Here is a 14,440-nt window from a genome sequence, read left to right as displayed (position 1 = left end):
TCGGCAACTCAGATACATTGAGCTAACCACGATTGGCAAGATAACACAGCTTATAATAGCATGCTGTGTCCTTCACAATGTTTGCATTGATGCTGGAGACTCTACAGATGATCGGTTAACAGAGGAGGAGGTGGTAGAAAGAGCACTACACTTCGCCCAGCACTCATGGCAAAATGAAGTGGACCCTGAGCAATGTAGAGCGGGTCAGACGACACGTGAAAGTGTGCTACGTCATCTGGGGGCGCTGAAACGAGAGAAGCTAGCCTACCTCTTCCTAAGACGTGCTAGAATGAGGGTGCAGCATGATGCAAACTAGTCAATGCTCCCCTTGTTTGCACCCGTGTACAGGGCTGTGGCTTTCTCTTTACATTCATTAAGGCATTAGTTTATCACTTTTATTTTTGAGTTAAATGTTATCTTATTTTGTGCAAGCTGTTATACTGTGCTCTTTACATTTGCCTTCACACTGACCTTAGAAATTGCAGTCAATAAATTGCACCTGGCTGTTTCATTCTTAGCAATGCAGTTGCAGTGTATTATTCAACTCACTTTCTGCTTCACAGTACTTTATTGCAAAGAGGTGAAATGACAATATTCAATTGTGCTCCAAACACAAACAAAACAAGCTGTAAAAAATAAAGTAGGAATTCGTAACATATGGTTGTGGATGGAAAAGTTAAAAACAGCTGTGAACTGCTCCACAACTCTGTGTAAACAAGAAAAGGATAAAGTAACAACTGTAGCTTAACAGCAATAAATAAAATATTGATAAATATGCTGACTATTGTAATAGTAGACTAGTAGTGTAAACATTGCCACGATGTGACAATGTCTTCTCAGCCTTCGTGATGCAAAATTTTCTTCAGCGTTTCCATGTGCTCTGCATGTGCCCTAAGCAATTCCTTATGACGTTCTTCTCTCTTCTCTCTTTCTTCTTTTTTGGCTTCGTTTTCTTGGACAATTTCTCTCATTTTCTCAAAAAATAAGTCCATGTGCTTTGCTCATGAAGTACTTGGCCGCATGCTTCTATCTGCTTTGCGCTTTTTGCACGGCCTGACTGTATCTGGTTCCTCCAAATTACTTTGACACAGATCCTCGGCTAACAAACCCTCAGATGTAGTATCAAGCTCTGCAGAGCCCTGACTACTATGGGATGAACTTTGCACATGTGTTGCTGTGTTTTTGTAACGGACATTTCCAATGCCTCGTAGCACCTCGGGCTCCAAGCTATCATCAATGGCCCTTATAGCGGAAAATTCCTCTTCAAAAGTTGGCCGACAGAGAGCTTGTCTCGACGTTCTGTTGACCTTCTCTTCGCTCTTCTTTCTTTTAGCTACGTTTTAAATCGAGTTTCACACTGCATTGCAGTGCGCTTGGTTCCAAGGACCTCCTCTATCTCACGAGCAATCTGCTCGTACATGGCGCGCTTTGTCCGGAACCTCATCAGTGGACCCACTTTCGGCCTATACAGCGCATATTTGTCAAGGAGGTACTTCGTTTCCCCAAAGGTCCAGGGCGCTGTGTGGAAAACAAAGAGAATACTAATACATTTGGGTGTACTTGCGGGCCTCGGCAAAACAGTGACGCAGAAATTGAACAGCTACTTAATGCCAGCTACTGCAGTACATGCTTAATGCTACTGCAGTACAATAAAATCGATTTCATGCACAGCAGCTTCACATTATTCCCTGCAATGCACAACTTTTTAAGTGCACAAAGCCCAACTGCTCTAATATGGCCATGGAAAATATTAAATAAGTAGTAGTAGTAGTATTTTTATTTGACCATATAATACAATATGCCCTCGAGGCGAGGCAAAAGGAGGAAGACGAGGCAAACTTTCTGACGAGGCCTACACCCCGAATAATACATCGAACAGTGGCCGCATGAAAAAAAAACACTTTCAAAACAAGCAACAAAAGTTATACGATAGAAATAGCAAACACTGAAAAAACGATGCAAAGATAATAAACAGCAATTGGCATAAAACACGATACGCACACTCGGCAGTAAAGGAAGCAACGCAAAAGACAAAATATACAAAGTTAGCTGAATTTATAGAGGAAAAAGAATCTTCAGTTTTTTCTTAAAACCAGATACACTATGACTTTCTACGGCGATTTTTATTAGAGACTGATAAGCATTACACAATGTTACAATTTGGTTATCTATAGTTTGTTTTCCATAGTTTGTTCTAGGTCTTTCAGTGGATAAGGCGACCGCACGTAAACCATACGTAACATTTCTTGAATTATAAGCATTTTGGAAAGACCTGAAATTATGGTTTACTTTATAAAAAATGTGAACAGCCAAACTCAAATTGTAGGAATGAAAGAAAGTGCGAACATGAAATGTTTCGAAAAGATTATTTTCGACAACTGGGCTTGAACATAATGAGCATAGAGCTCTTTTCTGAAGAGAAAGCAATTTATACGAATCAGTCTTGTTGCAAGTTCCCCACACCAGGTTGCAGTATACACACGATGGGAATGAACAAGGGCAAAGTATAATTGTCTTCTAACCTGTAGTGGAAGTAGATGCCTAATACGATAGATAACACAAATAGACGAAGAAGTAAACGTGGGGAAGGGCGCACTAGTGCTGCATTTGAAATAGTCCACCATCTCCATATTAGCAAATGAAGTCCGTGGAAACAGGCTAGACCATGAAGACGCTTCAGCATACCATTTGGTGGAGCATCCATGCTACTTGGCTGTCCATGCTCTGGGCTTGAGTACTGAGGCTCATCAGATGTGCTTGGCTGGCTACCTGAGAGAACATAAAGAAGGCAGGAGAGTCATCATATGATCGCTCAATGCAACGACCCTCACCCACACCGTGTTCTATCTTTACCAACATCAGTGTGTGAGGAAGAGCAGCATTAATTGGTCCCGACCTATAAATATGCCTATAAGATGATATCAATACAGCTGAAGAAAACAAATCTGATACATTTTTTCAGCGATGTGAACGACACAAAGTGGCCACTTTTTAAGGCAATAGCATGATTTTTTTTATTTGCAAATATCTTTACATGCGCGTAAAAAAACTGGGTGAGCAGTTAAGGAAAAATAAAGCGAAAACAAACAAAAATTAAATGCTGGCAAGGAAATACAAGCGGGGTCATTAGCTTTCCCACGCAGCGATCTTGTCACTGTAACCGCTAGATAAGTATTATTTCGTAATTTATGGTTAACGCTGACAACTGTATCTATCATCTATCAGTCTGTTGTGAAGGCCCTAATATGCCACGTCATTGAGGAGTATCAACAAAAAATGAAAAGCAGTGAGCTTGACGAAACGCGCCTGCATATAACGTGCTACGGAGCACGCAAGTGGAAGCGCAGGCGAACACCGGCAAAGTAGGAAGAGAGCAAAAATGATTCATCCAAACGCAAACATATGCGTCTGGGGTTTAGATGCAAATTAACCTTCCGTATGTCGCTTGCGCAGAACATCTTCTTTCTTGAAAATAGCCCACCATTTAGGCGCCAACGCCACAACGAGTTCTTGCTACACATAAGAAATTTGGTGCCAGCACTCGTGTTTGCACGTTTACATCAAAGCAACTGGTTCTGAGTTTAAAATGAATGCATTGCAGTCGCTGTAAACTTACCGTCCAGCATTGCGTACAGTAGCTGTTCTGCCGTAGACGGACTCGAATCCCCACCACCGTAAAAGGACGCCATGTTGTTTGTTGCTGAGTGGCGAAACCGCGAAATGTTGGCGCTGCTGTCGAGCGCTTCCGGCCGCTCCGAAATGCACCCTTGTGTTCGGCTGTGGTGCCGTGCCTCCGGCTCGGATCATGACCCGCCCGCAGATTGGTTTGCTCCTGGGTTGCTCTGATTTGGAGCCTCAAAGCGACCAGCCGAAGACGCCATAAGTCAAACGAATGGCATTCGATGGGAATGACATTAAATCTGCCGTGTGGCAGGGGTATTACACACACACACACACACGGGGCGGAGCGACAGCTTTTGTATGGCTCACTCGACGACGTGGAGTGCCACTTGCGGCGCAGCAGAGAGTCGGAGGTGTTTCGCTACTGGTCGCGCCAAGGACTGCTCGACATTGGAAGTATAGAGCCCACACTTTTTAGGCAGCAGTTTAGGTTTGAGAAGGTGCACTTGGATGAACTGTTTAGTGCGCTCCTCGTGCCGGAGACTATGAAGAGCGCACAAAACGTGACTGTGCCTGGTCGGGAAGCATTGTGCATCACGCTTCGGCACCTTGCTTACGCAACAGATAGTGTGGCCTCACAGGTGATTTCTCATATTGCAAATGGATTCAGGCATCTGCTTAACAACTGCAACAATCATGCCTGGTTGTCTCCTGCTCACCTTGGAGAGCTTGCAAAGGTAAGTTAACTTTGTTATAACCCTTTTGCAGCAGTCTGCACGGAGCCGCAAGGCCCAATTTTTTTTTACACTGCAGGATATCCCGCCTTGTCTTCATGAATTATTTTTTGCTTAAATGCTTGGCATCTCAGCTGGCGACAGTATATGGGAACGGAAGACATCGAAACGTAAATCCCAAGTCTCGCAAATTGCTGTCAACATGTGGCAGGGCAAATTATACAGAAAAAATAACCACACACACCACATGGCATAGTGTTGCATTTCTTAGAAAAATTCCTGAACTTGAGACATGAGGCATACACAGCAGTAGTGTGTCACGCACAATTCCCCTACGCTTGAAAACTGTTTTATAATCTCAACGTTTTACGTGAGCAAGCTTTACATAAATTTAGCCATGCCAATTGATTTATATGTTATTATTGCTTGTTGGCATTGCAAAGTATGAAATTTACTTGTTATTAACGTGTGTATTTGTGTTAGGGTATGTGTCATGTATAGCACAAGATTTTGTGACAGAGCTTACCTAAAAGGAAATGATGCTCCTATTTTACGGCCAACGACTTGGAGTGTGTGTCTTCTTGTATCATGTCGCAGGCCGTCCACAGTCGTGGTGCAGCACTGCCTAACTGCTGGGGGTTCATCGGTGGAACCACACGCCCCATATGCCGGCCTACGAGGAACCAGCGGGACTACTTTTCCGGCCACAAGCGGGTGCACTGTGTGAAATATCAGTCCATCATGTGCCCGAATGGCATTGTATGCCAACTGGATGGCCCATACCCTGGAAGGCGTCATGATGCAGGTGGGTTGTGTTGTCTCCGCTGTAAAAGAATCTATTAAGTCATAACCATCATAGGTGTAATGATTCAGACTCATCAGTGACACTTACTGTGTGTCATGGAGAAGCATGGGCAGTGCTTATTTACATCACATTATAAATATTCCACACATACAACAATTGTTTACAAAAGGAAAGCACAAATAGAGGCAGCTCTGGTGGTGGACCTTTTTCTCCTTAACACTGCTCGTGTAGTTTTCTCATTAAGTGACTCAACTGAACTCTTTTTTATCGCAGGCATACTCAAAAGCAGCGGCCTGTATGCAAAACTGTAGAGGCTGATGGGACGAGGGACGCATGACTTTGTCATATATGGCGACCCTGCTTATCCCTTGAATACGCTCCTAATAAAACCCTATGGTGGCGGCTCCTCCTTGACAGCCACACAGCTGGCATTCAGTTATAGCATGAGTTGGGTTCGCCAGTCCGTTGAGTGGGGCATTGGGAAGGTGGTGGCTGAATTTGCGTTCTTGCACTACAAAAAAAATCAAGAGCTTCTGCGCCAACAATATGCGTAAGCTGCCACTATCCTTACAAACTGCCATACATGCATGTATGGCAGTCAGGTGTCGCAGTAGTTTGGAGTTGATCCTCATAGCCTTTTGAGTACCTCGGGTCACATTCCATGCCACGCACATAAATGTATTTTTTACATTTGTAGCACTTGGCAAATTGTTGTTCTTGTTTGTGCAAGTTATTTTACAACTATCGTCACATGTGGTGGGAAGTTTGTGTTAGAAGTATGAACTAACGAAGTTTGGAGAAGACGTCGAGGATGGCGATAAGCATGACGTGTATGACCCAAGAATCAGGGTGGTGCCCACAACGCCAACATCACCAGCATCGCTCCCACGGGCACTAGGACCGGGAGCTCGTACGACACCATCAGCGACACCAGCCTGAGCACTTCGACCTCCACCTTGACGCTGGCTACCTGGATGCCACTGACGACCCATGCAGCGCTTCATCAGCACTGAACCGTGAGCACGAACACCGGGCACTAGTAGACTGGGTGTTCCCGGGTCGTGTGTATTTGTAGTCTTTATGTTTGTTTTGTTAGTTTTGCGTGCTAGTGTTTGTGTCACGTAGGGTATATTAAATGTGAGTCTGTGTGGGCACACCTGTCGCCTAGTCCATTCTTTGTTCAAGTTTTTTTTTCTAATTGGTGTCAGTGTCAAGCATACCCCTGCGTGCAGCTGCTGTAATAAAGAGTGAATTTTAAGACGTATACAATGTTCAGATGGCTTTCTGCAGTGTCAATATCCACAGCCTTTTTATTTACCCTTTGTCATCATATTTTCAAGGGTTCCCATCTTGTTCAGCAGATTTTCCATCAGGCCAACAAAAGTTACCTGTTGGGCTGCAGCCATGCGGCGCTCTCCTGCCCTCTCACACCTTTCCTCAGCTCGCTCTTCTGCCTGGTCTTGGGCTTTTTGCTTCATTTCGTTTTCCTTCAGTTCCAGTTCTTTTAGGGTTTTCTCCTTCTCCCAGGCGAGACGTTCTTCTACCACAGTGCACCTAGATTCTATCAAGAAGTCTCTTTCTTTAATGAATTCATCATGTTGCATTCTTTTTTCTATGAATTCATAATCTGGCTGCTCTTGCTTCGCAGCTTGAGTCCTTTTCCTTGTAGGGGGCAGCAGTGACAAAAAACTGCAGGCTCAGTAATGAGGCATAAACATAACTGCACACATTTGATTTCCTTTAAGCTGAATTTCTGCCAGCTGTATTCATTTCTAGGTTAAAAACAAGCACTGTTGTTCAGTTTCTCGTACATGCAGCAAAAAGCAAATGAGATCACACTGCAATAAAGGGGCACTGAGGAGAACTCTATCATTCTTTTTTGTTAGCAAAATCTGATAGTTCAGCATTTCATGGCTTTGTTGCCGCTTTTCCGGGCGCGAAAGATGCATTTATTTCAAAGCAATTTGGATTCGAAGATGAAAAAGTTTTTCCCGCCTCTCTGATTCAAACTCGGGGAACTCTTATGACGCCACGCCAACTCTTATGACGTCTCAGAACGGAGTGGCGTGATACGTGACGTAAATGCAGACTCCGTGATTTCTGACAGCTAGCGGTGCAGTGCGCAACCTTCCTTTGCCAGCCTCAGAAATTCGTGGCTTCCATGAAGTAAGGAAAATTCCTCCAAGGTGGCGCCTCTTGTCCTAGGAAGTCATCACGCTTGTACTTGCGAGATTGGCCTGTGGCGGCGACACCTGTATTTTCGTTCTTGCTATTTTCTACATTACAAGAGCTTTGTTTTCAGTAAGAGTAGCGTTTTTGTGATCAGGAGCTGCTATTCTATCGATACAAGCCAACTTCAATTTCTCCTAAGTGTCCCTTTAAATGTGGTCACATTGCTTGAGGCAAAGTTCAATGCTGCACAAGCATAATAAACTGCTTTTTACATACACTTGTGCTTCAAGCAAGGTAACAGCAATGCAGGATGAAGTTAGGCACATTCTATGCTTAAGAATATATCAAAAATGGGTGCTGTGAATACAAAATTAAGTTAGATGCCCTAAGTTATGTTGATGGTTGATGGCTGTACACAAGGTTCAAAGTCATGGTTGGCCACATGTGCCACCTTCAATTACCGAAAATACACAGCATTCATTGAGTGCTTAATGACTATTACATCATAATGTGCTGTTATGTTAAGCTAGACCAATTCACAAGATGCCTTTATGTTTGCCTTTGAGAAAATTGCTGAAGTCAACATGTTCTACAGTGCAGATAGAAAATCATTGCATATGTGCGGCTGAAAAGTTACAGCTGGCTACCTGGGAAAGAGACCGGGTTTTCGTGTCGGCTCGCTCCTATAGCTGACCGCGACGTATAGACATCGTCCTCCATTGCCTGACGAGCAATGCTTCCAGGCGAAGGCGTTGGGCTGGACGCGGGCAAAACGTCGTCCACGCCGAGCTCGGCCAGAACGTCGTCCCTGGCGAGCAGTGACTGCTGAGGTGCCTCCCGGACGGAGTCCTGATCGTTGTTGCCGTTTACGATTTCGGCGAACACCTGGGACGTCGTGGTTCCGCCAGGAGCTGGAATCGTACCAATAAAAGCCGTGAAACCTGATGCAGACGCGTTTTATGCAAAAACGTCGAGGGAAGAATGACAGACTTACATTCTGCACGCAAGCCGGCAGTGCTGAGGACGCTTCCTGCCATGTGAGCCTCCGCTGCCTAGTTCCTCGCAGATGCCGCTGCGCGTTTCGTGCCCGTAGATGACTTCGGCCCCCAGAGCTTACTAGGGCTTTCTTACACACTCTGATTTTGTAGCCGTTCTCTTTAGCGATTGCGAAGATTTCCTCAAGGAGCTGGTCCTGTTCCGAGTATTCCTCCTCGGTTCCGGACCTAAGAAGTGGCACCAATGAAAAGAAAAGTTTGTTCTGGCATTTCCTGTCGTCATATTGCACTGTGCACTGAAGCAAAGTGGCAAAGTAACTTACCTGCGGAGGCTTCGTCGATCCATATGTGCGTACTGCGCAAGCAGCAGGTCCGTGCAGTCGGCACAGTGCGGGCGGTGAAAACTTTATTTTTTCTTCTCTGATAGGCGCAGAGCGATTTCATCCATCGCCCTGCATATCGCATGTTGTCCTCGTTGGGGTTGCAATCCCTTACATCGCGCAACAGATCCAAATCGTCGCTTTTAGCAAAACGAAGGCGTGGAACTGCCCCACTCATCTTTGTGCACGTCTCGGCTGCCGATTTGTGTTTGGCGGTTTTGATATATTTGGCTGGTTTAGAACTCTCAGTTCGAGATCTCATGAGACCGTTGCTATGACGACGACCAACTCTACTTCGTCAGGCTTAACAGCTGAAAAATCGCCCTTGTGTCTGAAAAACAAAAGCTAGTTGTCGCTTGAAACTTTATGCGAGGGTAAGAATGGGCAAATCGATGGCGAATACAACAGTTTAGAACACAATATCGCGTCAAGGGATTAGCGACGAACCTGTTATCGCTGTGAAGCGTCGGGCAGGGCGCCGCCATGTTTGTCAACGCTACGTACGCAAGCAACGCAAAGACCGCAACGTAAAAATCCGAATCTCACGTAGTACGTGAGACCTGTGCATGCGCACTGGTCACCCGTAAGAGCTCTACGTACGTGAAGCCTCTGCGTACGCGAAACTAGAACTCTCGAATGACTCCACCTTCCAAGAGGGCGCTCGCATTATGGCACCTATAGGGTGCCTCGATGCCAGCGGTGCGCCGTACAGGGTGGAGACACGACCTTCGTGGGCGCCATCTTGGGGCAAGCGCTGAAATGCGGGGCTACGGAGCGTCGGCCGGTATCCTTCTTTAGAAGGCGCTTTCGCTAGCAGGCTGAGCTGTATAAGGTTTCTGCATATATGCTCACAGTTCTGAGCACTTTTTGCTTAGTGATATAAATGAAAAAAGAGCTAGCGTTTGCTTGCAAGCGCAGCTTTTAGAGCAAATGACCACTGTGCAGCTAGGACAGCACTTACTTTTTGGCCTTCTCAGATGCTCAAAGCGGTTATTTTAACTGAAGTGACTGTTTTATAGAGCAACGCCTTTTGTACTGCCAGAACATGACGGAGTTTATAAGGTGCATGACATGCAAACGGCTTTAACTGCGTCTGTTGATGCAGATGAACAACTAGTTGACGTTTTATTCAGCCGCGCATATCAAAAATATTTTGCATCGCAGTCATCTATTGTAGACAGTAAAATAGACGCAGCAGAAAAAGATTATCCGTGATGAGTAGACCAAACTTTGACTCCTGCCACACGGTGATGTACACAGCATTTTATTTCAAAATAATCAACCGCTTGAAGCTGCCTCTGGCTGCATGCCTAGGAGGAGACATCTCTTAAACAGTTTATTCAAGGTTTGTGCCAGCGACAGTTTTGCTGCCGTACCCATCATCCGATTCTTCTGGCTGGCTTAGCCAACGCAAGTAAATGCGCAGGCGCATCGTCACAAACCGCTCTAACAGTCTGTTCATAAGATTTGGGTGTTCCGCGCAATCAACCGCCGGAATGGGAACGATTTGTTCGATAAGGCATTTAATGGTCTTCATTGGACTCTTCAAACGACAGATGTCTTTTTGTTCCGATAGGTTTTTAAAGAGACTTTCGCACGAAGAAACAAAGTCAAGAACTTGCTCGCTCACATATACAAGGTTACGGGCTCCAGCATTATATTCTTTTAACTGCACTAGGGTATGCTCCTCTCGTACCTCTTCAGAAAGAAGCATTCGTGTGCACGGGGCGCAGGACCTTGCGGAAAGCGCAAGGGGCCTTACCAAGAACCCGGCCAGGTGAGCGACGATGTCGATTTCAGCTCTTGTCAATGACTCTATTGCTTCAATTTCATCACATGCTGAAAGTCCTTCGTGCACTTCAGCTTCGTGCTGAACTTCTTTGATTTCGGCCGAAAAAAAATCAACCAGGTAAGTGCTGTCATCGATGTCGTAGCCTGAAGTTTTCGGAACTTTGAGGAACTGGCTGACAGTTACAATCTTGAGTGCATTTTTTAGGTCGTATGGGCTCGGCACAGGTGAAATCATTCTGATGACCGAAAAAAGGTTTTCCAAACAATCTTGGACCATCCTCCCAGTCAAAACAAAACTGTACCGGCGTTCTTTCAGCAGAAAGATGTGCAGCTGCAGGACTACTGTTGTTGACATGAGCACCCCTGCCTGGCTTGGCTTCCACACTTTTCTTACTCCTATTCCCAAGCCTTCGATGACTTCCATTGTGAGTTTGAGATGTGCAATGGCTTCCTCATATTTACTCTCATTCTTCAAACTGAGAGCGACAGAGGGATGGCGAGCAGTCATTATTGTGAACCATTTAAAAATTACTCCAAAAAACCACGCAGTTGTTTCTGCTTCAGGTGACAGCTTCCCGATTTCGATGTAATATCTAATCGCTGCTGGGGCTTCACGAAACAGCTGAACCGCTATCCCTACCTTCATTTTTGTAAAATGACCGTTAGATATGTGGATGTTGCTCAAGTTCGATGCGACCTGCAACTGGTTTGTGTCGAGTTTTAAAACAGCCTCCACATGCGCGATCGACACTTCATTGCTGGGCAACTTGAACCTTGCGACGATGGCATCGTTAAGGTGCATCACATCTTTTCGCACCAAATGCCCTCTCAAATTTTTTAGCACATGCGCAGGGTCTGGCATGAAATACAAAACATTTTCGCTGTCACATGGATGTGGCACAGAACAAACAGTTGCAGAACTGCGAGAACTCGACAGGTTCAGTGACCTCCACATGGAACGATTTGAACTACCCATGTCGCAAGTGACACATACCACGCGCAGTGATATCTGGGTGCACAACTGTATTAAATGAAAGACAAAGTCTTTGAGCTTATCTCCACTGACAAACGCACCTGTGTAGTGGTAGGCTATTACTTGCTTCAATCTGGTATTCAAACCACCTACCATGAAAACAAGGGCATGGTTGGCAGGCTGGTCACTTTCGGGGAGCGTGGTCTTGCCAAGAAAGCAGTCACTGCTACGGTCCAGCTCCACACCTCTCCGAATTTCCAGCTCATCTAGGAAAAGGACGCAGTCCCTTTCAATCTCAGACATTGCAGCCACTTTGGCTTCCATTAAAGTTAGAATTTCTGTTAGCACACCAGGTAGGAAGGTTAAGTGTTGCAGTCTCCGGCACAGAGTCCTTCTAGATGGAAGCGGCTGCCCTTGTTCCAATAAAAGGTCGTAACCGGCCGAACCACATGCAAACTTAAGCTGTAGCGCCTTCTTGATCGTGTTGGCACCCCAGGAGCAATTCTTCCGGTTTTTCTTTTCCAAAGCAGCCTTTTGGTCCTGGTTTAGGAAGCTCAAATTTGCCGTCAACGTTGTAAGGTTTTCTTCGAGCTGCTTTGTTCTTTTTGCAGCTTTTTTCAGCTTTTTGTTTGCCTGCAACAAACTTTCTTCTAACTGGCTGCGTTTTCTTTTTTCGTCTTGCAGCTCTTTTCGCAGCTCACTTGTGGACAGCGAGAAAATGTCGATTTGTTCTCCTGAATCTTCACGCGTGTTTTCAGGCATCGCTAGGGTCTCTTCCTGGTCAGGTGTCGTCTCAGGGGTTGGCGAAGAGCCTTTTGTAGCGTCAGGTGTAGAACTACCAGGAAAAAGCCGCGGTGCAGGCGGCTTTCTTCGCTTCGGCTCAGCTGTTCGCGCAAGAAAGAAATTAATTCATCAGTACCTAAACATATCCGAGGCTCTAGTGCTCCTCAGATTATCTGATGCGGATACTAGGCTAGCAAACCGAATGGGGACAAACACTTACGTCTAAAATCAAACAACGTCGGGACAGCCGTTGACTTGAGGAGCCGCCGTCCATCCATTCTGTTGCCCTCAAACTGATCTTCCTCGAAGTGGCGCTAAAATGAGAGAGACGATGAAACTGTCATTTCGCGCCTCTGGTCGTGTGCACGCAAACAAATGAGATAATAAAAAAACGTTAAGGAAGCGGTGCGATATTACAAGCACAGGATCACGAAGTATTTCTGTGGACGCCAACCAAGCGACAGCACTAATTCGGGTGTCGGACGGGCAAATTTAACTTCACTTAAATTTGGCTTAACCTCGGACCTGTATTTGCGCGTTTGACAACGGTGCACTTCGCCTCGCGATGTGTCATTACATGGAGAAGAAAGAGCTGTATTCGGGATGAACTTCTGTACTGCGCAGGCACCTTGCTTCCTCGCGACCGCTTTCTTAAAGCGACGGACAGTTCACAACAGAAGTTTCTTCGCGACTAGTCGAATTGCCAGCCATATACTGTAAACGACTTAATTTTCGCGAGGGCCTAACTTTGGGTTCGTTGTGAATCGCAAATACCTTGAAAAATTATTCCCGTGAATAATTTGAGAAAAGGAAAGTGAAGGGGCCTATTATTTGTGCTGCGCAGAATTAAACACTTGCGAAAAGACCACTTGCAAAATTCCAGAACGGCTGACTCGTAGGCAGGTTTTTGCAACCGAAACTGCCTGTTCATAGACTACATTTTCACTTCCTACTCTGGCCACAAAAGTGGGTAGGTAGCACGTGGGAGGTTCACCCGTCAGCCTCTATTATATTCTTTTTTGAAAAGGAGAGGGGAATGCTCCTTAATCTGCGTGAACCGGAAGCCTCGACGGCTGCTACCAGCTTTCAAGATCGAGTGTAAAGGGCAGCTGTTGAAAGAGTACAATGGCGCATTCCTTCGACAAATACCGGGGTCCACCTGCTTCACATGTTTTCACCGCGGCTCTGAACAAAAAAAAATGTTCGATCGCGAGAGAGTAAAGATCATCGTGAGACACTCCGTGAATGATACGGAAGTTCAGTGTAGCTCACTGAAAGTGAAAAGACGCAATGATTCATATATTTAGCTTGTAAGCCTTCACATAACTGGTAATTCAAAATGCTCCGCCTCAAGAACAAAGCGCGCTACTTCCAATGCCAGGCAATGCGATGCAACACGTGCTGTACTCACGTTTCTAACTAGGCTTCGAGCTGCAGCTTTGAAGGCACACAAAAATTCCTGTTGCGCACAGTGCGAGATTGGTGAACAAGGCAAAAACATGTATTCAAACCGCACAAAGTCAGTGCTTACGAGCGGATGGGCGAAGCGGTGTGGTATAATGTTATTCCTACTGAAAGCACATAACTGTGAGCGACATTTAGAAAAAGATCTAAAAGCTTTAGCGCAGACAACGACCACGAGAAAGACGGCACACAAACACAAGCGCTTGTGTGTGTGTCTCATCTTCCTCGTGGTCTGTGTCTGTTCGCGCTAAATTTTTTTACATTATCTATATGAACAAACTAGCCAAAAATTGAAGTTTTAATGATGCATAAAAAGAGCACAGACATTGTGGCTTACCTCGCAGATCTTCGCGTTGTCATTCGCCTTCCAGTTCTCACGCTTCACTTTCGCCTCCCATATTTTTCTCCGTCCCTCATCCCGTGGAAAACGAAAACATCGCGCTCCTTTCTTCGCCGAGCCGGCACACAATGGAACACAACACCCTGGCATGCTATTTTTCGTGAATTAAAGCAGTTCATCAGCTCAGAATCCAGCGCAAAACACGGCTTCGAACCCTCCACAGCAGCGGCACGAAAAGCGACTTGCCCCAAGATGGCGAGCGCGGAGAAGACGGCGGCGCGGCGCATGCCAAAGCGTGTCACCACCCTGGACGGCGGCGCTGGCATCGAGGCACCCTAGGCACCTATAGTTGTCTGCTGCAGCAGAAAACTACTCACTCGCT

The 14,440-nt window shown here is 45.7% G+C and overlaps 1 protein-coding gene and 2 long non-coding RNA genes across 3 annotated transcripts; 1 reads left to right on the top strand and 2 right to left on the bottom strand.

Annotated features, from left to right (window-relative positions):
* Positions 1–1,333: 1,333 nt before the first annotated feature.
* Positions 1,334–4,348, bottom strand: LOC144095373 (uncharacterized). Its single transcript, XM_077629134.1, has 3 exons — positions 3,617–4,348; positions 2,686–2,769; positions 1,334–1,518 (listed from the first exon to the last, which is right to left on the bottom strand). Exons 1-3 carry the CDS (start codon positions 3,687–3,689, stop codon positions 1,334–1,336), a joined length of 342 nt encoding a protein of 113 aa, XP_077485260.1. The 5' UTR covers positions 3,690–4,348.
* Positions 4,349–4,941: 593 nt separating this feature from the next.
* On the top strand, positions 4,942–6,305 carry LOC144094833 (uncharacterized). The gene is made up of 2 exons (XR_013306596.1): positions 4,942–5,160; positions 5,434–6,305. It is a non-coding gene; the product is annotated as an uncharacterized LOC144094833 (long non-coding RNA).
* Positions 6,306–12,003: 5,698 nt separating this feature from the next.
* Positions 12,004–14,384, bottom strand: LOC144094832 (uncharacterized). Its single transcript, XR_013306595.1, has 3 exons — positions 14,056–14,384; positions 12,475–12,568; positions 12,004–12,355 (listed from the first exon to the last, which is right to left on the bottom strand). It is a non-coding gene; the product is annotated as an uncharacterized LOC144094832 (long non-coding RNA).
* Between the last annotated feature and the right edge of the window lie 56 nt (positions 14,385–14,440).

This window comes from Amblyomma americanum, chromosome 6 (genome assembly GCF_052857255.1).
Source record: "Amblyomma americanum isolate KBUSLIRL-KWMA chromosome 6, ASM5285725v1, whole genome shotgun sequence".
Taxonomy (NCBI): Eukaryota; Metazoa; Arthropoda; class Arachnida; order Ixodida; family Ixodidae; genus Amblyomma; species Amblyomma americanum.
Note: the sequence above shows the minus strand (reverse complement) of the source record. Positions and strands in the feature narration are given on the sequence as shown.

What these genes read in the sequence shown, in the direction of transcription:
- LOC144095373 (XM_077629134.1), bottom strand. Translation starts at nt 3,689, where the DNA reads ATGGCGTCCTTTTACGGTGGTGGGGATTCGAGTCCGTCTACGGCAGAA. An exon ending in ACTGTACGCAATGCTGGACG is followed by an intron (nt 2,770 to 3,616) that starts GTAAGTTTACAG and finishes ATGTTCTCTCAG; the next exon opens with GTAGCCAGCCAAGCACATCT. An exon ending in CATGGATGCTCCACCAAATG is followed by an intron (nt 1,519 to 2,685) that starts GTATGCTGAAGC and finishes TTTTCCACACAG; the next exon opens with CGCCCTGGACCTTTGGGGAA.